Source organism: Acanthisitta chloris, unplaced genomic scaffold (assembly GCF_000695815.1).
Source record: "Acanthisitta chloris isolate BGI_N310 unplaced genomic scaffold, ASM69581v1 scaffold6171, whole genome shotgun sequence".
Lineage (NCBI taxonomy): Eukaryota > Metazoa > Chordata > Aves > Passeriformes > Acanthisittidae > Acanthisitta > Acanthisitta chloris.
This window is the reverse complement of record NW_008656384.1, coordinates 51,121-74,984: the sequence shown is the minus strand read 5'-3', so window position 1 is coordinate 74,984 and position 23,864 is coordinate 51,121. Positions and strand designations below refer to the sequence as shown.

The 23,864-nt window shown below is 40.7% G+C and overlaps 1 protein-coding gene across 1 annotated transcript in view; it reads right to left on the bottom strand.

Moving 5' to 3' along the window:
- The window catches only part of ARNT2 (aryl-hydrocarbon receptor nuclear translocator 2), a 72,111-nt gene that overhangs the window by 21,708 nt on the left and 26,539 nt on the right, over window positions 1–23,864 (bottom strand). The window contains exons 5-10 of the mRNA XM_009084303.1: window positions 17,204–17,306; window positions 15,163–15,228; window positions 14,518–14,603; window positions 6,485–6,561; window positions 4,237–4,371; window positions 3,316–3,390 (exon numbers count right to left, since the gene is read on the bottom strand). Coding sequence (XP_009082551.1) covers window positions 3,316–3,390; window positions 4,237–4,371; window positions 6,485–6,561; window positions 14,518–14,603; window positions 15,163–15,228; window positions 17,204–17,306 — 542 coding nt within the window. The remainder of the gene's footprint in view (window positions 1–3,315; window positions 3,391–4,236; window positions 4,372–6,484; window positions 6,562–14,517; window positions 14,604–15,162; window positions 15,229–17,203; window positions 17,307–23,864) is intronic.

Here is a 23,864-nt window from a genome sequence, read left to right as displayed (position 1 = left end):
TTTGCAACTAAGGATTCAGATGTCTGGCAACATTCAGTTCAATTTCTGGGTTTCGTAGCTGAAGTTTTGTTCAAGTCAACAGTTGGGCACCAAGTGAGAATTAAGCAGGAGCCAACGATGCTCAAAGCAATCCTCACACACTGGCCCTGTAACTGCATTTCATGTGTTATCCAACAATCTTGGTTTAAGCCAGAAGAAAAGTTACATGGGTTTAAGTCATTCAGCTGGCACTTAACAGGCCTATCTCTGTTTGGTTTATTGCTTTTCCACCAAGCTATCTCAGGGGTGCCTCAGGGAAGGAAAGGTCTACTGCAAATAAATCCCACATCTTGTTGTGGATTCCTAATCCTTACCCACTGGAATTTACTTTTTATTAGCCATCTGCAGCCTGTGTTGTCTAAAAGTAGAAACCACACTATTTCCCCCTTGTCTTCACTGACAAGCAATCGAATTAAGAAAAATGCTCCAATCCCGTGTTTTCCAAAGGTTTGCACTTCAAACTGATCAACTGGATACAAGACTAAATGAAAAGAATGCAAATAGAAGACACAAAAAGCAAAGCCCAGAAGAGTTCAAAATCATACTGGAGTAAATGCCTTTTGGTTGGTTTTGCTGAGGTTTTTTAATGCTTTTGTAGTTTGAGTTCAGTGAGTGACACTTTTATCAGCAATTTTCTACCACCACACCCAGGGTAAAAACCACAGAGCTGGTGTCAAAGTGTGCAATCCCAACAGCATTCTACTGGGTATCCAATAGCTGTATTCTGGACCCTTTGATACTAAACTTTATTTGTTGATCTTGGCATTGAGACTATCGTATTCTGGCCTGATTTTTCCCACCCTGATGAATGAATTTATCTTCCCAAGGAAGTAAAAGCTTTGAGATAGATGCTGGCAGTTCACCAAAATCTGCAAAACCCTCCCTCCCTTCTCTGTTATGCACCAACCTGGTTCTGATACTGTCAGCAAATTAGAAGTGTCAAGTTTTCAGTGGGTTTTAGAAAAAAAAAAAGAAGAGTTTATTTGGAATCACAGCTCCCTTTTAAATTAAGATATTTCTAAGGCCAAACTAACAATAATAAAACAAACTGAAGTGATCTGTTGTCCTGAAGTCTCAATTAAGCAAACACTAATTCTGTAATAATATATAAAGCATAGAGATCACTGGTGAGAAAACCCTGAACTGTCCTAAAACAGTGCACGCAAACAAGATAGCACAAAAAAATTCAAAATTAATGTTTAATCTTTACTCTCTTACATTCTTTGGAAATAAAAACCACCTGGTGCAAAGTTTAACTGTTTACTTCAGTCTTTTATTGCACTATTGGAATAACAGTCCAAATCACACTGCTACTGTACTGAACAAAAATATACTGAAGAAGGTATTGCCCACTAAAGAAACAGCACAGTATTTTCATAGATTGGTTGAGTGAACAGAAACTTTCACTTCTAATCTGTGGGTTTTTGTCCTGCTGTCTTTTTTTATGACCTTAAGCAAATCATGTAGGTTCCTGTGATCCAGCAAAGCACTTAGGCACTTGTCTGCTAGTGAGTAGTGACAGTGAAGTCCCCAGCAAGTGAGTTCAGGGACATACTGGCAGCCTCCCATGGCCTGATCTCACTTCCAGCGAACACAGTGCAGCCCAAGTCATTAACTTGAATGTTAGTTAGTCAGCCCTGCTGAGCCCCAGGCAATCACTTCAGAGATGGATGTTGGGCGTGTTATTATCCAGCAGCTCTCTGTCACTGTCTCCTGGATAGATTAGTGGAATCAATCATTTGGGCACCACTGAAAAACAGCATATGTGTTCTCACTGCTCCCGCGCCGCTGATGCGATCAGGCACCAGTTCAGGGAGCTGAACCAGCTGAAAGCCAGTTCCATGCAAAAGCAATTAGTCTCTTAGCCTACCCAGCAAGTCCATCTGTGCCAGCATCAGGGCAGCAGGCAGGACAGGGAGGAGGTCAGAGAAGAGAGAAGAGGAGGAGCAGGACCTGACTCCTGGTGACAGTCACCCATCGGGTGGATTGAGCTGCAGCATCACACTCCCAGCCAAGGTGGGGCAGAGATGTCTGGGTGTGGTGACCTATTTCAAGCATTGAACTCTCACAGGCTTCAGCCTCTGAATCAACATCTTGAATTTCAGCAGCCTTTAGCTGCTGTTTGAACTCAGTCTGTGCAAGGGACAGATGTAGTGGCTCACACAGTCAGCCATTGGGCTGGTGCTCCCCCCTGGAAGGAGAGGATGGTGAGAAACACCTCAGGAGTACTGATGCCTTCCACTGTCTCCAACACTTCTGTCTAGACCATAACCTCAGTTTTACTGGTCTGAGGACACAGAACAGCATTTCGTTTTCCCTAGAAAGGCTTTTCAAGTTCTGTATTTGCATGTCATGCCTGAATAAATAGTTGCCTGTATGAATTATTCAGAAGTCACTTCAAATCTGCATTTCACAGCTGAAAATAGATCTCAGCATCCAACATGAGAAGGATCAACACAACTTGGTTGAGCTCTAGGCTGTTGTCAGAAAATCTGGAAACATTCAGATTCAGGAGCTGCAGCAGTCAGTTAAACATCCTGTGCTGTGTGTTTAGTGCAGTAGGGAAGGCACTGAAAAGCCCAGCACCAAGCAGCAGCTTGGGGTAAGCACTGCTAATGTATGTCCCACACCAGCCAGAAACACTAAGCTCTACAATGGAACAAATGCCTTTGATATAGCTGATGGAAATGTGGCCCATGGGAAAAATGAATCCAAATCAGTAACTAAGTATAAATTGTATTTCCTTTGTTACTTCTCTCTACCTTTCAAATCCTAATAGAGAAAAGGGCCAAATTACTTGTTGATGCAAAGTCACGTAAGTCCATTAAACTATATGAAGCATATCATCTATGCTAGCAGAGAACTTGGGTTGCAAACAATCCAGTGTTACATAGGGATGGAACTACTTTCCAATCAACAGCTCATCTTGGAAGGTAAATCCTTTTGGTTACCACTTAACATAGTGGGATCAATACAGGCACCTCTGAAACAGCTCTAACTGTGCAGCAAACACTCAATTTTTGTAAAAAGAATATAAAATGCCTAACTAGATGACTTATTTCTGAAAATACTGTCAACACATGCTACACTTTAAACTACTATTTATGAAGCTTAATGGGATTACTACCTGATCAATAAATTGTTTTCTATCTTGCTACTCCTTCTCCTGTGTAACAGAAAAAATAGCTTGGAATGTAAAATCAAAGCTACTTCTGTGACCAAAATAGTAGCAAAACTATAAACAAACTGTGGAAGAAAAGGAGCAGGACACAGCACCTGTTGGAAACTCTCTCGCAAATGGCTTTGATCTTCAGGATGGCAGAATTCTAGAATATCTTTCCCCAGAAGATCCTAGAATAAAACATAAACCGTGAAAAAAAAAAAATCAAACCACAACACAAATCCACACACAGATCTGCAAGTAATCCTTGCAAACTAGTTCTACCACCCTTAATGGGACTACTCAGGTCACTGGGAATGAATCATACAAATGAGGTTTGTAGGCATCATGTCCCATGTTATATTTGTACTGTGGCACAGATATATGTATTTACAAAAAATTTTAAATAACCGTGAAGCAGTGTATTGAAGAGACTGACATCCTGTACTACAGCTCATTTTATGGCACTAATTTTTGCTAACATAATTATTATAAAGCTATCTAAAATCAAAATAAATTGAAAAACAAGTGAACGAGAAATTATTTTTGCCTCTAAATTGCAAATCCAAGGGAGAGTTGTGGTAATCAGCAGTTCATTTGCTATTCTGCTCAGTTCTGTACCAGCCTCCTGTTCAGAGGAGCAGATGTAAGCCCAAAGGAAAATAGATGCCATAAATGATGTTTGCTTACTGTTCAATAGATTGGCAGAAGTAAAGGTCTACAGGGCTCTACTAGACTGGAGACTAAACCTCCCTCCAACCAAGCACTGTTAACTTTCTATCACAGAATGTCTTCACTGGAAAGCTGTGCAAGGCTCAGAGCACCTTGCTGTGAGAATTCTAATCAGCTCTACAGGTATAAAGAGACACCCCCCATAGCAAAGGTGTAAACTGCACATTTTAGAGGTGCAGAGAGCAAAGAAAAATGAACAGCATTGAGTGCATGACATACGAATTATCAGCTACAAATATTTCATGTGTGCAAACAATTTTCTTCATTAGCTCTAACAAGTCTCCACATTCTCCGGGATCACTGACCTGGGGCTGGTAGCCAATGACACTGATGCACCTTGGGTCAACAAAGGTGATGACTCCATCAGAATTGTGCCTAGACAAGAACTCAGTGGGGACTGACATGCCATTCATGTCCATGCACACTGGAGAGCTGGTTACCTAGGATCAAGAAAGTCCACAGAACAGTCACCTTAAGTCAAATTTGACTACATAGCTTAAGAACAAAAACTGTTGGCAGATTGCTAACTAGAGATGAAGTTATAAATAAAACAACAGCACAGACAAATGACAGAACATCCTTTAGTCTAGTTTTCAGGGGAAGTATCTCACCCCACGGCATTCATCTAGTCTTAATAGCACAACAGGAAAACAATTACACCAGAAGTTTGCAAGAAGGAGGGATATAGTAAGGACATAAGTACAAGTAGATTTATCCCACTTTGTAGTACATTAGGCATCTTGGTTCCCACCTTTGTCAACCAAGAATGAGACTTGCAGAGGACAATGCAGTCTACCCATTTTAGGATGGGAAGGTCAATCTTTAGAAGAAGCCAACTCATTATCTGTAGACACACCCAACAGGACTGTGCAGACTAAACACTAATGTTTCAGGTGATATCAACCTCACCTGAAACACCCTCAGAACCTGAACGAAGTCCTCCAGAGGTTGAGGAAGGGGATAATAGGACAGAAAGTCACTGTTCATAGTGGAAAAACACAGTTGTTCTACAAATGTTCCTCAAACCTCACCAGAGAGAACGATGCATTACCAGCTCTCTGCCTGAAACCTGTGCAGTCAGGTCACTGCACATCCATTCTTTCCTACTGAAGCTATAAATGAGACCATTGGTTTTCTTAGCACTTCCAGATCATTCTCTGCTAACAAGGTCTCAATGCAAAATGAGGAAAATCTCTTTTTTGCTGTCCTGAAGCTGATTATCCCGTTAACCACATGCAAGATTTCAATTTGCTGTTACAGAACAGAGCCTTCAACTTGTGCACCTTGACTCCTCTGTGATTTAACCCACCCACAGAGCCTCCTCTTGCCCTCCCTCACATACCCTGATGGCTCTTCTAATGTAACAGATGTTTTGACACTCCACATGTTACTAATGTGATTTTCTTGGAAATAATCTTTTTTTTGACAGCTGTAACGTATGAATCCCCATAACTTCCTTCTCTCCGTTAGTGGAATATATTACTCTTGATTATGAAAGCATGATTAATCTAAAAACCATCCTGCAGTACTTCTGTAGCTCTGCCATGGCAATAGAGACCCACTCTGCAGAAGTGCTGACATGTGCAGACTGTTCACCTCAGGTAAGATGGGTTTGACACCTGTGCTGTAATGAAAGGTTCATTCCACCTTTTCAGGAGGAGCAATATCATCCCAGCAGATGGCAACGAGTGCAGACCAATGGCACATCATGCAAGAGGCTCAAACATGTTCACCCATGGCAGAATTCCCAGAGCAGGAATATAAAAATTAGCCTCCCTGCTGCAGTGAAGGAGATTCACCACAACTGCTCTAGCTCTCACTCTGAACTCTCGTCAGCGGTGAACAAAGGCAGAAAATGAAATACAACAATTGCAACTGTCTGGACAAAAAGGAAGTAAAATTTTCTTCTCCCAGTTCCTTCGGCTGACATCTCATCTGAATGCACAGCACAATACATGCTGAGAATAAAGCTATGATTTGTGAAGTGCCTCTTGACTACCTTATCTTTGCCATTCTCAGAATAACTCCTGCAATCACAGATTTTCAAGTAGTTGATTAGAGAGAGAGAGAGAGAAAGAGAGAGAGAGAAAGAGAGAGAGAGAAAGAGAGAGAGAGAAAGAGAGAGAGAGAAAGAGAGAGAGAGAAAGAGAGAGAGAGAAAGAGAGAGAGAGAAAGAGAGAGAGAGAAAGAGAGAGAGAGAAAGAGAGAGAGAGAAAGAGAGAGAGAGAAAGGAATGGAAAAACAGCAGAGAGCACACCACTGGCTTTGGGAGCCACTGTAACCCACTATCTGCAGACATGCTCATCTACAGGAGCTTCTTTCCTGATGTTACTGGATTAAGTCCACATGTGCACCAAAATCAGTTTTGTTTTGCTCTGTTGCCATGTTCTAAACAAGTCACTGGCTGCACACAGACATCAAGGCACTTTATACAGTGGAGGCATGTTAAAAGTCACAGTCTAGTGCCAAAACTCTGTGCAAATCTTTTACAACCAAACCACAACAGTGACTATCCTTTTGGAAGCAGTTTGAACAAGGAAAGACTGGCATTACCTGAAGCCTTCCTATTGCCACGAGGCAGTATTTACTGCCTTGTCCCACATCAGCATCTTCTTCTGGTATAGTCATTCCTAGAGCAAATGGTAATAAATACTATTACAAATAGGAAATTGAGATAAACACAGTTGCTGCTGACCTGGTTTTGTACTACTCTAGATGCTCTCAACCATACAAAACAACCTTATTTTCTTCTCTAGGTTTCAGTCATTTCTGGGCTCAGAGCAGATGATCTTTCTCAGTCGTGCCCAATCCTACACACCTCACGTGCATACCCAGTACCCACAGCAGCAATTTTGGCTGCTGAAGACAAAACAGATACAAAAATTCCATTATACACCGAGATGGACAGTTACATTTCCATGAGTCCTGCTCTGCAGCTTGTGAATGGAACTATGTGGTCACTTAACATGGTCAGTGAATGCACACTGTGTTCAGTTTTCTTTGTGAATAATATACTGTAATGAGCCTTAAAAACAAGGCACAGCCTAAATTAATCATTAATTTTGTGCTCGGATTTAACAGCTGGTTTTACTTTTTTCTATAATGGAGTAAATCTGTGTCATTACGTCCAAGGACTGAAAAAATGCGGATGCTTTGCTAACAGTTCTGGGTTCAGTTGTGTAACAGGAGTACCTACTATAAACACAGGAACAATGTCAAAACATACATGTGTACTGTTTTCCATCTCAGTGTTTCACAAATAGGAACATTCAGATTAACACTGTTTACTTGCTAGTTGGCTAAGCCTTTAGTTAAGGCTATTTCCCAACTCCAGTTTTGAGATACCAATTTCCTATGAGGCACTTGAAAAAACATCTTCCAAGAGTGACACCACTGATTTTAAGTGACTTGCAAACTCTTTCACAAGGCTTTTCAAGGAATTCAGTCACAACAGGCAGTGAATCATTTAAGAGGCACTTAAAAGCATTAGTGAAATTAATTGCAAAGCAGCTACCAATTATGAAACAACAACCACTTTATTCTCTACACTTATAATTCCCAAGGTAAGTCAATCTTTGGACTGTGCAGAGGATGACAGCAAACCAGTTTCTTAAATGAGCCCCCAGAAAAATGACTACATATGCTGCTGAATGAACTGAAGTTGTCCCTGCAGGAAGCTATTTTATACCCAAATGGTTGAATCTTATCTGGTAATCTGATTCTAAATAGCACTTTACAGGTATTTTTTTGTTCTCAGTGAGCTATAATAATAAAATACACCAAGTATGAAAGAAAAACACCCATATTTTTGTATCATGTATTCAAACTTGTTTTGCAATTAATTTCACAATCTGGGGGGCACAACTTCCTTTGCAGCCCCTGAGTGATAACTGGGATTTTATCAAGAGATTTCAAGAGCTTTACAAAGGAGGAGCATTATTGTGCCATCTAACAAGTGGGTACCTGAGGGGCAGTAGGAATTTCAATGTCACACACTACAAGAGCTGGGCAAAACTCCTTGTCTTCTACACAATTGCTATTCAGAGACACAAACTTGGCCTTAACTCCATGTACATGAAACTACAGCTACAAGATTTGTATTACAGAAATACTTTGTTTTAATTCCTTCTGTGTTTACACACAGTTATTTCTTCAATGCAAGATTTAGTCATTAGCTCACACAGCTCCAATAGGCAAGGGAACTAATTTTGGCTGCTTCTTGAGAAGAAGAGCAAAAATTACCCTGGAAAAACAGCAGCAAACATATGTACTCAAAGCTGTGCTCACTTAAGACCAAATTTTGGTAGACACGTGGCTGCTGTCTGCTCACATACACGTGAAGTACAGGGATGGCCAAACCCCCAAAACTAAACCTAGACGCCTTCACATGAACAATTTTAATTTTAAATAGGTAGAAAAAGGTTAACTGAGAATGCTGTGCAGTTTCAGGGGATGAAGTGTGGAACCCAGCAGGTTCACCTGACAAAGCTGTGGCTGGAGGTGTGAACTGAGAGCAGGACAAACTCAGTTTAGGAAGGAGCACAAGGACATCAACTGCTATGAAAGAAACAGAGCAATGTACAAAGAGAGCCACAGGAGGAAAGAAAGCACGGGAGAGTTAATCTAACACTTAGGCTGGAAGATGGCAGCAGGGACTGCATCCCTTTTGGAGATGGATGAGGAGTCTCCTGCTCCTCAGGCCTGGACTCCACACTGGGGCAAACCTGCGAGTTCAAACACCAGCTGGAAGAACATTTTACAAGGTGGTGCCCAAAGCACTCACAGTTACATTCAGACACCTCAGTATGGGTGGTCTGATATCAAAGAGGGTGAGTGATTCTAGTTCTTACCACCTTCAGAGGATTTTCCTGGTGGGTGCCTGGTACTTCTGAGAATTAGGCCACTTAAATACAGGGACCTAAATGTGTTTAAAGGAAATAACTCTAGGCATTGTAGCTGGATAACCTTAACCAAAAGATCCCTTTTAAATGGAGTTTTCCATTTGAGAAGGACAAATTTCAAGTATTTTCTCCTGACTTCAAAAGCTTTTTCAATCGTTTCCTTAGTGGCATTGTGCACTGCAAAGGACAGCAAAGATACAGCTGGATGGCTTCCACTTTGCATAAGCTTTGTTTTCTGCAGCTTTCAATGTTTTCCTTTTTAGGAACTTGCTCCATGCTTGCTACTGCTCAAATAAACTCAAAGCAACATAAACAAGCTCCAAAATTAAATCTAGTTAAGAAACATTCTGATGTTTTAATTTTCACCTTTTTTTTTTCTCCCTATAAGTGCCTGGAATAAAAATATGCCCAAATGTCTGCTCGTCTGCAGTGTAGGTGCTATTACTGGCAGCATTCCATGGAGGGAAATTATTTTCTTTATTCTTCTGCTGATAGTTCCAAAGATTCAACTGTGGGTGTGCTTACATAGGAAGATGCTTTTGTAGAGAAGATCTACTTCTGCTTTAGCACTCTTCCCACTGAACATACTCCAGTGTGGACCGGTAAATACAGATATGTGCACTGCACTTAGTACTGGTTTGTCCAGCACTTAACATAATGTAATTGCTGCTTAACATCACCAAGCACCATCATTATCTCTAAAAACAAGCTGTAAGAGCTTGGAGGAAAGCAGCCATGAAACTATCTTTAGGGGGCATCAACAAAATAAACATACATTAGTCATTCACATTCTTTATGCACAGCCCTGAGAGAGGCTTCATTTCTCAACACCAAATATATGTTCCTCTTGAATAATAAATACAGTGCTATGCTTGCTCAAGTTTATATCAACAATTTGCAAAGCTAAGCCTGCAACTGAGCATCACAAATAGAATGCTGTGGCGTCAGAGGTTATATTTAATTTCCAAGTGTCTTTTATGCCAGCAAACAGTTTCCCACAGGGCAACGGCATGTGCTTGTGTGGACACAAGGAACTTTTTACTTTTGCCAATGAGCTTCCAGTTGGCTCTAAAATCAGAGCAGCTTCATCTTCTGCCTTCTTTCTCTACCTTTCTGCCCCATATTTTCTGTGAGACCCAGAACAGTTAGTGAATTTGTGGCTTTATTTCACGATGCTAAAAATTAAACAATTTACGAGTCTTTAGAAAGATGTAGTTTAAGTGTCCAGTGGACACTAACAGTTCCCTGTTAATGCCTGTCTCCATCAGAACCACTTCTGATAGTTACATGCCTGGGGATGGGACTGTACTGTGTGTCTTTATCTCCTGTACACAACAATGGAAAAAGGCTTTCACAAAAAAAAGAGGCTGTGGATGTTTATAGCATACCAAGGGAAAAAAAAAAGTCTCATGAAAAATCCCAATAAAAACTAAATTCTTCTTTCTTTAAAAAAGTAAATAAAGCCTTAAACGTGACAGCACTGCAAGGAATATTCAAGTAACTATTTTGTTTTGTATTGGAAGAGGGAGTGCTTTGCACAAATGTCCAAATTCTGGCCAAAATTTTAAAATAACCTAACAGCTTTGGCATGCTGTGGTTGAGACGTTACCGTAAGTCTGACTTGGAAGACTAAAATGTTTCTTTTTTAACTAAGAAGAAAAAAAAATAGATTTCAACATTATCTGAAGTTAACATAATTCTGGGACTTTTTATTTGAAGTTTTCGAAACAAGTATCTATCTAAGTCTTTTGTTCACTATGTGCTTTTCTGCAGATCCTGGATTTGATTTACAGAAAACTACCAACATCCTGACAGACTGTATCTTCCCTTTCCAGCAAATATTTTCTATCAATTGGAATGGCATGAAAAGACCAAACTATTAGGAAAATATCATATGGACCACAGAAGATTAATTTCCTTTCAGGAATGAGATATAAAAAATAGAAGAAAAGCAAATCTTGCTTAAGTTGAAAATGGAATGTTCAGGAGAAGGTCAGTATTTCCCAGCTTTGTGACTGGTTATGAACTTGAAGCACTGTCTAAGCTAAGGATCACAAGTTCTAGCTGTGCTGCTCCGCTGGGAACAGAGGGACAAAGGCTGGAATTGGAGCTCAGCCAGTTTCAAACAAGAAGACTTTGTACCTCATTCAAAATAACCCAACACTTCGCTCTCACTATTTCATCTAACATACAACATAACGGGTTGGAACATCCATCTGGAACATCTGACTACTTTTTGTTTGACTTCCACACAGTTTACACTGACCACTTAAGGCCAGCACGTATTTCATGACGATATGAGTGTGTAGGTATGACATGCTGAACTTTGTACTCGAGCTAAGTTTTACTCTTCTCTTTCAGGCACAATGGATGAAAATGAACAGACCATTAACAAACACAGCCTGAACAGAGGACAAGGTATGATGCTTCCTGTGTTTTCTTTTGCATTTCTCAGTGAAAAAAGGGGCTAAAGACAGTCTGCTAGCACCTGAGCCTTGCTGCTCCACAGAAGTAAGAAAAACCACAGAGGTAGGCTAGATGTACAAAAAGTGTTTCCCTGCTGACCACAGACCTGAGCTGTAACACAACAAACCCAGACCTTAAAATATGTCACCATGCTGATGTCAGCTGTCTGTAGTTTATTCATTTTCACCTGTTTAAAGTATTCAGGTTACTTCAGAGATTTAGCACAGACTCCTCACAGCAGCATTGTCACACCCGGTAGTCTTTCATACTAACAACAACCACAGAGCAGTTCTTCGCTTGATACTTCTGTATCAACACTGATCCTGTTACATTCCGTGTGTGACTAAAAAAATCGACACACTGGACACAAACAGTGCAATTCAACCCAGAAAGAGAAAATACCAGGTGCTAAATGAAAGAGATTAAGTACAAATTAAGAGCATTTGCTAAATATTTGTTGTTTTATGAAAGTATGTTTTGTGTTGTGTATCAGGTACATAATGCAGATGCCACCCTGCATGTTGTGAAAGAAAAGGATCTGGGGTTTATATTAGAGCGTCCAGTTGGCAACTGAAAAATAAATAAAAATTATCTTTTCTGTAGCTGAATTTTCAAACAGCTGTGATTTAGCACAAGCTCAGCTATTCCCAAGAATCCAGAGATGATGCAAAGGCCAGGGCTTGCTGCTCTCCAACTGATTTGAACAAAAGTAATTTTATTACAGGGTGGAAAAGCCTTAGCAAATTCAATTACTGCTGCAGTTATTCCATTTGCTTTGCAGATTATGGTTGAATTACCACTAGAAATGAGAACAAATACAGTGATGTTGCCACTTATTTACCCAAACATATAGGGGAACAATTTGACCCATGGATATTCTCATTCAACTGCAAAAGTCAATGGACACATGACAATCACCAACACGAAGTGGGGAAGACTGGGAGGGCAAATAAACCCTCATGAGAAAAGGCCCAATTCAGTACCATGTGCCCTGAAAAAGGCACTTGGTCATGACTAATACGAGGAACAATTTGGATAGTAACACAAAAGACCACTGAAATTCCACATAAGGCTGTCAAAATCAAAAACATCCCTCAACATTGTGCTATAGTTTGGAGGCATTAACATTGTGGAGGAGCAATGGGATATCTTAAGGGAGCACCATGTGATTTTGAGGAGTGGAGTAACAGAAATGGGATGAAATCCAACATTACTAAATGCATAAGCATGCACTTGGGGACTAATAACAGTCTTAAGCTACAGCAACAGAAACGGGATGGAACTTGGTACGACTAATTGAAACATCACACAAGTCAAAGCAAGAAGGTCTGAAGCTGACAACTGAGAAAAAGGCAGCCTGGTGGTACATATATCAGGTGGCTCAGGATGCCAGCAGGATGCACCACACAAACCAGAAGGATGCTGTACTGGACACTGTTGGACAAGTCAGGGAGTATCATTTGCATTATACATCCCTGCAATCTCATCTGAAACAAGAGTGTATAGTGCCAGTCACCCACATTTTGAGAAGTCAAGTGAAAACACAAACAAGTGCAGAGAAAAGTCACAAGAATAAAGAGACTGCATTGTGAGAATGGAGAGAAGAAGTGGGCTGATAAATCTGTGCAAAGTCCAGGCTGACAGGATATGACCTCCTTCTGGAAACATACCAGAACACTGGAGAGAGACAGAGACACAAGGCAGGAAAAAGTCCCTCTTGACTTTCAGTGGAATAAAAGCTTCTCATGAAGTAATGAGGACTGAAAATTAAAGAGGTTCTTAAGCATGGGAAAGCAGTGAGGTTTTGGAAGAGCTGGAGATGAAGAAAACTCCTCACTAATGCAAACTGGAACTTATAATGTGATTAACACCTGGGCCACCCAGAAGATCCTTTTACTCCTGCACTGCATGCCTGCTGTCCTGCAGAAATGGTGGCTGCAGGGCACACACTGCTGACATTGTAACCTACAGCTGCCATGAGCTCACATCTGCAGCTCTGCATTAACAACACATGCCCCAAAGTGTTAGATCTCTTGCAACACCCCATAACATGCCACAGACTTCTCATGCAAACTAAGGAGCTGAAAGAAATCTTATTCGACCTGCACCTTCCTGAAGAGACATCCCATACATCAAGGTTGAATTCAATTACATTTGGAATTACCAATAGAAAAGTTAATCTCTTTGTGAAAGAGAAGAAAACAAAAACCCCTTCCATTTTCAGAGCACTTTACACATACACTGTGCTCCCACTCTTCAGAGGTAGAAATGAAATTGAAACATTTTCACTCCTACTAAATTCTGTTAGCACCAAGACAAGTTTTCCACTCCTTACAAACTGCAATTCAGCAAGAAACCAACAAGCAGTTCACATCTGCATGCCGCTGTCTGCACACCACTGCACAGACTTGGTACAAACCACCTCTTAGCACTCATGATCCCTGGATAAATGTGATTTACGGTTGTGGTATATGACCGCAGAAGGGCAGGACAGCTCCTCGTTTGATTCATGCCAGCAGGCACTGTCATGCTGCAAACAGCCTCTTCAACTCCTGCAAATGCCAAGGTCAGCTAACCCCGTTCATAATGATGTCTGGATGAGCTCCACTGTCTCCAATTTGAATTTTTCAATGGTAAATATTCCCATATGTAATACTGAGTTCCAGCAGGTAAATGCTTTGCTCTGTAGTTCAAAGTAAAATGCCAAGACTTGATTCCCAGAAAAACAGCTTCAAACCAGAATTTATCACAAATACTCAATGTTCTTGAGTAGCACCATCACTGTCAAGTTCCACACACCCAAACTAAGATTACCATTGTCATACATAGATGTTTGCAACTCAGTACTGAAGTATAAAAGCACTAGCTGGTGTTTTCTAGAGGTACACATGCTTTGCATCTACCTTCTTAAAATCAGACCATTTTTATGTTGGTTTAGCAAGTTAAAAACTTTTGGTTCTGGTTGCCGGAATCCTGCATTACTGACAATTCCTACAGTTGCTGTGTGCCAGTGAAATGGAGAAGGATGTCACATGGAAAAACAGAGACACCCTGCAAGAGTAACAACAGCTGATTTCTTGTTATCAAAAGCTTCTCAAGAGGAGCTTTAACTGGTTACTCCATTAGAATTCAACCTGTTTTTCCAGCAGCAAAGAAACCTGAGCCAGGTTTTCAGCTGTCTTAACAACAGCATGGTGCACACCTATGAGAGATACTTACCTGCTGGTGGCCAAGCCTTGATATAGCCAGTGCAGTGGACAACAGCATATTGTGCTTCACCTTCTTTCACTGGGCCAAGGCCATTCCTAAATGAACCAGAAACACAAAAAAATCATGTTGATTGCCATGCAAAACAGCTTTATGCTTGGAATCTACAACTACTTATCACTTACTGGTCTTTCTAAGTTCCATTAGAAACCACCAAACATCAACCTAGAGTTTTGCACACTCTCAGCTCAATTACATTGCTGTTCAATACTATTCCCCTGGAATTTCTCCAAGAGAGACACTGAAATTTATTTCAGAGATGAGACTGGTTAAGAGAAAGAATTTGAGTGACTTGTGCAAAAAGATTTTGTTTGCAAAAAGATCCAGTGACTTTGTCCGAGCTGAATTTACTGGCAAGTTCTCCTCTCCCCAGCCCCAGGGCTATTTTCTGCTGTGTGCTCATCTAAGTCAGGCCCCCAAATACCCACACAAACCCATCTCAGTGTTCCAGTAGCTCTCTTGGACAGAGCATTTTGACTGCCATACACCAGCTACAATGTCAGCAGATACTAAGCACTCCTGGAGTGAGCATTAGCCCAGTGGCAAATGAGAGTGTTATGGCAACTAATTGGTTTGTAGTAAATTAAGTAATAGTACCTGTATCTTTTTCTCATGGTGGTTATTCTGTTCAGAGGTAAATGATCCAGAGGAGCATTTCCACACCTAAAAGTAAATTAATATTTCAAAGGGTTCAAAAATTACTATTAATACATATGATGAAAATGCATTTTAAGATCTTTATTACCACATATATGTAAGTAGACAATAACAGATGTTTACTTCTGACAAAGTTGCAGATTCATGTTTTCCTAGCCCTTGCTTCTTCCCTAGACTGAGCTTTTTGGCTATGCTACAAACAGTTCCTTTCTTTTAGAAAAGTAGAAGAGACTAGAAAAAGATTCCCTCCTGCACTTCTCCAACCTGAAGAAGACTTGAAATTGTTATTCTAAGAGTGGCTAAAGAACAGATACACTTCAGGACACCATAAAACAAGGGTGAAAACTAGAGAAGTATGTAAGTCAGGCCCCCAAATATCCACACAAACCCATCTCAGTGTTCCAGTAGCTCTCTTGGACAGAGCATTTTGACTGCCATACACCAGCTACAATGTCAGCAGATACTAAACTAATGTTTGTAAAATCAAACTATTTACACTGTTAAGTAACTTTGTTTAACACTTGTTCATGTGTATTTTGTGATATTTCTAACTATGCCTAACTGTATAATTTCAACAATCCATTGGAAGCTGAGTAAATAGCTTGAAGGGTAAAAGCAGTTCATTTTCAATGGAAAAGAGAAAAATAACAATGAAAGAAGCAATCACAAAGAAAGTTGACATTAATTGAAGCTCATTCTTCCCAGAAACTCTTTTTAAATTCCTTTTATTTTTTTTCTTACCAATCACTGCCAAGGAGAAGGAATGAACAATTAAAATAAGATTTAGAACTACAAAAACAATGGTGCTACTGGCACGAGTAAAATCACTCTCTTGTACTGGAGTTTACAGAACCAGGGTGCTAGGAAATAGCTGCAATCAGAATTGTTGTTTTAAAGGCTCAGGAACAACTGTAAACATGACATTAGGCCTGGTTTTCTTTGTACAAAAATGTCCTCCTAACCTGATCAGTGTGTGCAGCTTGGAGGAAGAAAAAGAAATGTTCCCAGCGCCACTCTGCCAGGCTGGATTTCCTTCCTCCCAGTTAAGGGAGGAAAGGTGCTATAGGTGTTCTAGCTCTAAAGTCTGATCATGCAGGTATGAAGTATATAAACCCCTAACAAAGGCACCCAGGAGCCATACATTCAGCCTCCTCATGTGACTGGAAGAAAATCTACCACATAACCAAAGTACAGGCATTTGTACTTCATATGTCAAATATTTGGCTTTGTGAGTTTCATCCCATAACAAACTTTGCATTAGCTGTTTTCAGCATATGTATTGAATACAGGCAGCAGATGCAATTATGTACTTTCCCCTTCTAACCACACAGCCAGAAATTTATTGCAATAGCAACAGGCATTTTACACTGTTAGCACTAACACAACAGAAGTGCTCACAAGCCCCAGTGAAAAGCACTGGGCAGGCAAATCTCTTTAAAGAGGCCAAAGCAATGCAGGAGAAGTTGGAAAATTGCAAATTAAAACCCCCTCGAACAATTACTCATTTATCTAGCATCAGCCAGCTGACATCTGGTTAATTCATAACAGGTTTAGGTTAATTCCTTCATAGCTGGCAAGTTTGCAACTGAATTCCTGTTTATCTTCAAGATTCTTTTAATATTATTGGTTTGCTGAAAAAATACACAGAGTTGGGCTTTCATTACACTTTTGTTCCCAAAGTATTGGTTCGAATAACTTGACTGGAAGAGACAATGGCTTACATTCCAGGGGTGAAGCTGTCAGAAAGTTCTCTGGGAAAAGCATCCTACACCCCACCTACACAAATGAGGTGTTGATATTAATCCTAAAGCAAGATCTGTTTCAGTTTTATTCCAGTTCCAAAAGCAAGCACTCTAGAAATGCTTCATGGGAGTGTGCCACTATAGCTTTGGTTTTTAAGCCAGGCTAAATTAGTGCAACAAAATATCTGAAGTCTGAGACAGGACTGGAACCATCACGGGACTCCAAGGTAAATGCATACCTCATCCTGCAAATGAAAGAGCGCCTTGATCCCATGCACATTCTCATTGAGGACTGCTGACCCTCTTTCTTTACTGTTCCAGTCTTCAAGTCCAGGATTCGCCCTAGAAATGCCAGGAAGAGCAACTGGTGTTGAGTACAGAAATGTAACTCCATTTCCTAGAAACTAAGATAACAGTAAGTTCTTAAGCTGAATTTCATTAGCACAGTTAGGGCAAAAAATGCCAACAAAAAATCTTGATCCTGGTCTCAACAGGAGAGAATCAGTTATGTGCTGGCTGAACTAACAATTTCAGCGAGGCTGACTCTGAGTCACCATAGTGATGGATCTTTTCTTGGCTGGCCCAAGACCAACTTCCAAGACAGAGTCAAATGTCTGGAGCCAGAGAAGACAGTGACAGCAGGCATAGCTTACTCACTCCAGTCTTTACCAGAACCGTGGATAAAGCAACATGTATAGTTCCCCAAACAGCTGCTCCTCTTGCCCTGTGCCTATCCAGAACACTCTGACCACAGCACAACCTCACACAATCAGAGCTGCCATGATGGTGAAGAACACACAAGACCAAACTTTTCTCCTTGATGATGTGATACAGGATTTGTCACAACATGACTTGTCTTGGGGCCATTTCAGAGCTGATAAAAAACTGACAGGTCAGAGTACTTTTGAAGTCAATTTTCAGGCAGATCAGTGAGATTATCTGACTTGCCACACAAGTCTATGCATGGTCCATGGCCAGACCCTGCTGACCAGCATCAACTGACTACAAACCTCAGAATCACACACCACAGACACAGCATTGAAAAGGGGATGACAAGTCATCTCAAGAGAGGACAAGATGGAGGGAGCACTGAGCTGACACTCCTATGGTATGTTGGGAGAGGTCTTTGTCAAAAAACAAAGGCAGCAAGGGGGTAACATTCATTTTTTCATTCTAAACAGAGGGCAGTGATTACTACAGACAGGTTCAGATCAGTGGCTGCAGGATACTGAGTATCACCTAGAATCCTTTTGCTTATCACCAAAGCACCAACAGAATGGACATTCACATCTACAGCTCAACTGCTAATAGATGACTATAAAATCTAGCACAGACTAGAAATGAATCACTGGACCAGATCCACAGTGCTTCAGGGCCGGACGAAGCACAAAAGTGACAGTGGGCAAGAGAAATGCAGTGGAACAGCTGCTAAGCAATGAAATGACAGCCACCAGTGTTGATGACACATGGCCATGAGCAAACCCATGGGCATCTTTCACTAACTGAAACTACAGAAGCCTAAGTCTTTACTGTGACATAACTAGCTGGGTTTACAGCAATATAAGATACCATTCTCTGTACCAAACTGAAGAAATCCTGCAGAATACATTCAAAGTCTCCCTCACCAGACTGATTTAAAAATCTCTGTCCAAAAATTAAAGTTCTGAAATAATCCTACTGCCAAACATTGATCTCAGAATTACTTTAACTGAAAACACTCACTTCCATCCACAAATGGGAATAAAATCATCACAAAATAGTTTAGTGTTTTAGATAAGAAACTAGGCAGCAGCATTTTAGTCTTAAGGTATACTCCAGATAACTCCTTGGAGGAAAGCCACCCTGGCCAACAGAAGGTCAGACATAATTTAGTGTATCTCCAAGGTGTATATCGGATGGTTAAGAAGTTAGCAAATCTGGGAACAATTCCTAAAGATGCTTCAATTCAAAGCACTGGGCTATATATTAATACTGATCTATGATCCAGGTGTGAGCTGGGAAGAAATCATACCACCACATTTCCCAGCTCAGTTACACTGAGCTGGGAAGTAGGATGGATCTGAAGTTCAAACACACTTCCCTTCCGTGAATAGCCACAGTCTACTTCCCCATCCCCTCAACTAATCACACAATTTAGAGAAATAAAATATCAGCAGGCAGGAGGCAAACTGACTCACAAATGAAGGCAATACATGACAAAGTAAATAGAGAATATATGTGCAGGCTCCAATGCTGTCCATGCCAGTAAAATCAAACCATTAAAACAATTTTCTCTGGACACAAAAGCTTTGTCATACACATGAACAAAAGAAAAGTTGTTTTCTGTGCACTTTTTTCCCCATTCCAATATAAATTCTTCAAGAGACACTGATATCTATCAAAATGCACTAACAGTAAATCTAACTCAGCTAACAGAAATTTCTCTGCTTTTATCATCCAAGAGCATCTATAAATAAAAGGATACTTCACAATTATGTGGCCACTAAGCCTAAAATTGCTGACATCCTTTGGCACGTCTGGAACCTCCAACAACAAAAGTCAGAGTTTTTAAATTTAGCTTTTCTGTTTGGCAATGTCTTAGAAATATGTACCAGATAACAAATAGAATTCTAAATTTTGCCCTGACTTACAAAATCACTGCAGGGGGTATGTGGGAGTATGAGTCAGAGAAATGTTTGGTACACAGATATTACAACAAACCTCTCTCAGCAGCTTGTTTCAATAGTCCACAGTGCATGTGTCAACCTTGCTGAGCTCAAACATTGCACTGCAGATTCTGATAAAGAACAAACAGTTTGTACCTCTTAGAAGCTTATGATCACATTGTGTTAAAAAGTGGAAGGATTGCAGATGAATAGACAGGTCAAGCAAACTGGCATAAATTGCATCTCAGCATCACACAGTTCAGTTCAAGGAGGTGGCATGCCCTGATGACAGCTCTGTCACAGATCCATAAAGTATTCCTATCTCTGTGTGTTCCTGCATATTTTACACCGGTGCAGCCTCCTCAGTGATAAATGCTCATTTAGGTTTCTCCACAGGACACGCATGAAGTAAATCTGAAGTTAAAACTAGCAAAAATATTCTTATTAATAAGTAATATTCATGGATGCTTTGACAACTGCTGTCAATTGAATAGTGCACGCTTGTGTTTTTCTAATTTCTTCTTCTAGTTTCTTTAGAAGAGCAGTTTAACAACCAGTGCCACCACCAGCTGGATCCCTTATGAGCTTCCTCATAAACTGGTAATTGCATGCAGTTCATTTTCATGTTAAACTTTTCCCCTCTCCAGCTCCAGACAGAACCCTGGGATACAGCAAGTGCAGGAGCACTGCTGTGACTGACACTGCTGTGTTACTGCCACTGACAGCAGCTGCACAACTCGGAGGAAACCAGAGCTTACCCTGCTGCAAAAGAGAAAACAAACACATGAGCACCATGCTTATTAAACCAGCACATAAATCTCTCTGGTTGGTCTGGGCATATTTGATAATTTGTTGAAATCTCCTCACTACACTCCCCATCCAGAAGGCAGCACTGCTTCAGCCTGTAATAAACCAGTTGTCCTCTGAGCAGGAACCCACTGTGTGATCCAGGAACCTGATGTCTGCTGCAGTTACAGGAATGGGCTATCAGAGGGGCCATAGAGGTGAGGACAACGGGCAGGTAATTCATTATTTGGGTAAAATTAGAGAAGCCATATAAAGCTCTTCCCACTAAAGGGATAAGTTGGTAACAGATTCAAGTACTGAGGATACATGCCAGAAACATTCCCTGCAGGGTGCTGCAGGATGTTTTCAAAGATGCTCTAAAAACATTCTCATGATGATCAAGGGGACAAATGTTCACATTGGCACTGATATGCCCCTTGTGTGTGCAAACAGTGACTGGATTATGCACAAACCTTCCCCTTTTGGAACTCCAATTGCTACTGTGAATGTTCAAACAGGTTTTCTGTGCTTGCTATGTTTGGGATGAACCTAAGCCAAAGATTGGCTCCAGCCTACTGAAGTTCATGGGGTTTCAAATCTGGGAGTTTGGCTCAAATCCACTTTTACACAATAGCACCAGCCTGTTAGAAAATGTGTTCCTCCATGTTTATGCACTGTATGCTAAGGTTTATAGCCTGGTAATCAAACACAGCCTGTTCTTTCTTACTTCTTTCAGTTCTTGGTTTGTTGTTTTGAGTTTTTTTGTGGATTCAAAACTCCATAAACTTCACCACCTAATTCCACCACAAATGCTTTCTCTGCTGGATTTCCAATTCCTAAGTGTCTTACAGCCTGTAACTAGAAAGAAGAGTTCTTACATAAGGGCATTCTTCTGCAAAAATGTCAGTGCAAGCTGAAATGGCTGTCTCTAAAAACAGCCATACTGTGCTCACATCCAGTTTGCAGCATGGAAACACCCATCTTACAGAGACTGGAAGAAATTTGTTTTGGCCTCATGCGCACAAAAATACTGTTGGCAAAGTACATAACACAATTTTCCATTTCCCTCTAACTCATAGGGACGTGGACTGCTGTCTCACACAGAATCTCAGACCTGATAAGGAAACAGTCTGAATTAATATATGGAGTCTCACATGCCCTCAGTACCTTCAGTGACCCAGCAAGCTTAGTGCTGTAGGTATGTCTTGCCTTGCAAAGAACAAGTTAGATATTTCATAATTATTCTCAGCCACTAGATTGTCTACATATTTCTTTCCAGGCAAAATAAAATATAAACAAAGTTTGGTTTGGACAAGATAACAAAAGATGACTTTGTGCTCCCCAGAAATACTCCACAGGTTGCACAAGGAAGACAAACAGAACACAGGAATACTGCACCCAAAAATCCTTATGAAAACTAAAAACATCTTTATCTTACTATAAAACCGGAAAACACAAGACAGTGATGCAGGAAAACAAGAGGAAATAATTAAAAGCAAAAACAAAGTGATGGTCAAGGTACTGATGCTTCTGACACAGCTCCAAATGCAAGCTCACCCTCAAACTGAAGGGTCAGAGAACAAAGGACTTTTCTCTGGTGATGCTCTCTATTAGTACATTAAGTCATCAGAAATTAGTGGCAAAGATCAGATTGAAAATGAGTGTTCTCAACTAACACGGCTTGTAGAGAATCAAGATACAGGTCACTACTTGGGTTATCAAGTTCCAGAAAACAAGGTGAAACTCTTTTTGAAGTTTTCATTCATCAGTGTACAATACAAGGACCAACTACAGCTGAACACTCAGCTTTACCCTGAGGTGCTCAGCAGACAGAGCTCCTCTTGAAAACAGTGGATGCATTCTGAATACATAAACAAAATGTCTTCAATGAGATTAAGCAGTGTAAATTTGATCAATTTATATTAAACTACTCTTAATAAGCTCATGCCAGAGCAAAGTAATTATTCTGCATTAATTCAACAATTAAAACGAAATAAAGAATTCTACAAATGCACAGCCTTGGAACTGTAAGGGATACAATTTTATCTCATGTTTAATACAGCTCAGCAAGTGCTTTAAGCTCTATTAAGTTTAATAAATATACATCCGCCCTGTGGATTCCAATATAAAAAAATTTACAGATGATCTAAGAACAAAATAAGAACCAAAACTGCAAAGCAAACAGCATTTGAAGACTCTCCTTCCAGGAACTCACATTTACATCCACCAGAAGAAGCTTGCAACATACAGAGAAAACAATATGCATGCAAAAATAAAAAAAGCAAGGAAACAAACCCAAAACCATGGACAAAACATTTTTTTCTCAGCATTCTGGGGTTTATTATTTACACAAAAGCAATGTTCATAAAAGCAAAGCGGTATCTACCACGTACATACACATATTAAGAGTACACACTCCCTGTTCTGACAGCCCAAGTCTCTGCCCTACAAATATCAAGGTATCTACTGTAGGGTTGGCAAGGCTGAGAGCGACTGCCAGAGCACAGAAAAATGCTGCTGGTCATCCAAGCATCCTCTATACACAAATACTGGAACTGTGTGAAGTGAATCCATCATACAATACAATCCTCATAAACCTACTGACAAAAAATGCATCTCTCTGAGCCCTCACTGAGGACAAAGCAAACACATGAGCAATAGGAATAGCCTGGATACTCAAAACACCAGTGAACTTAATACTACCCTAACTTAAAATTACAAATTAAGGGCATGACTGTCACCAGTTACCCTGCACACCCAACACCAGTGCTGTACTGTGTGCCTCTTGCTCACCTCAAGGCTACAGTGCAGCTCTCACAGGCAATGCCCACTAACCTGTTCTTTATTGTCACACCACTACTTTGTATTCACTGGTTAGTTAGCAGACTTTGTGTCTTTGACAAAAAAGACACCAATTCTCAACAACATTTAAAACACATCGAGAGGTCATAAAGAATGTACAGGTCTAGAAAGTAAGAGCCTGATGAGGTTGTTTTTACGGAACAAATTTACTAACTTGTGATGCTTAACTCACTGACAAACAAGCCCAGCGTGCAGGCACTGGCACTCCCAACACACTCCCCTTCCATCAGCCACAGCACGGCCACGCGGGCCCAGGGCCAGGGCTCGCTGTGATGCAGAGCAGATGGGCTCGGAACAGGCAGCAGGCTCTGCTCTTCCATGCTTTGGATTCATCCAAAGTATCATGTCTGCACTGCTAGAGGTGTACATACAGTTTTAGTCCACATGTGGAAAGGGTCTGTTCTCCAGACAGTCTCCTCTGTGGTGCAGGAGCCCCTGAGTTGTGTCTGGAAGGTGTCACTGCCTTTATGGACCACAATCACAACTTCAATCCCTGGCTTATGGGAAACTCAGGATGTGGCAGCAGGTACACACACACACACCAGGACATGTTCCTGATCCTGTGGAGATGGTTTATGCAACCTAAATTTTCCTGATATTAAAATCA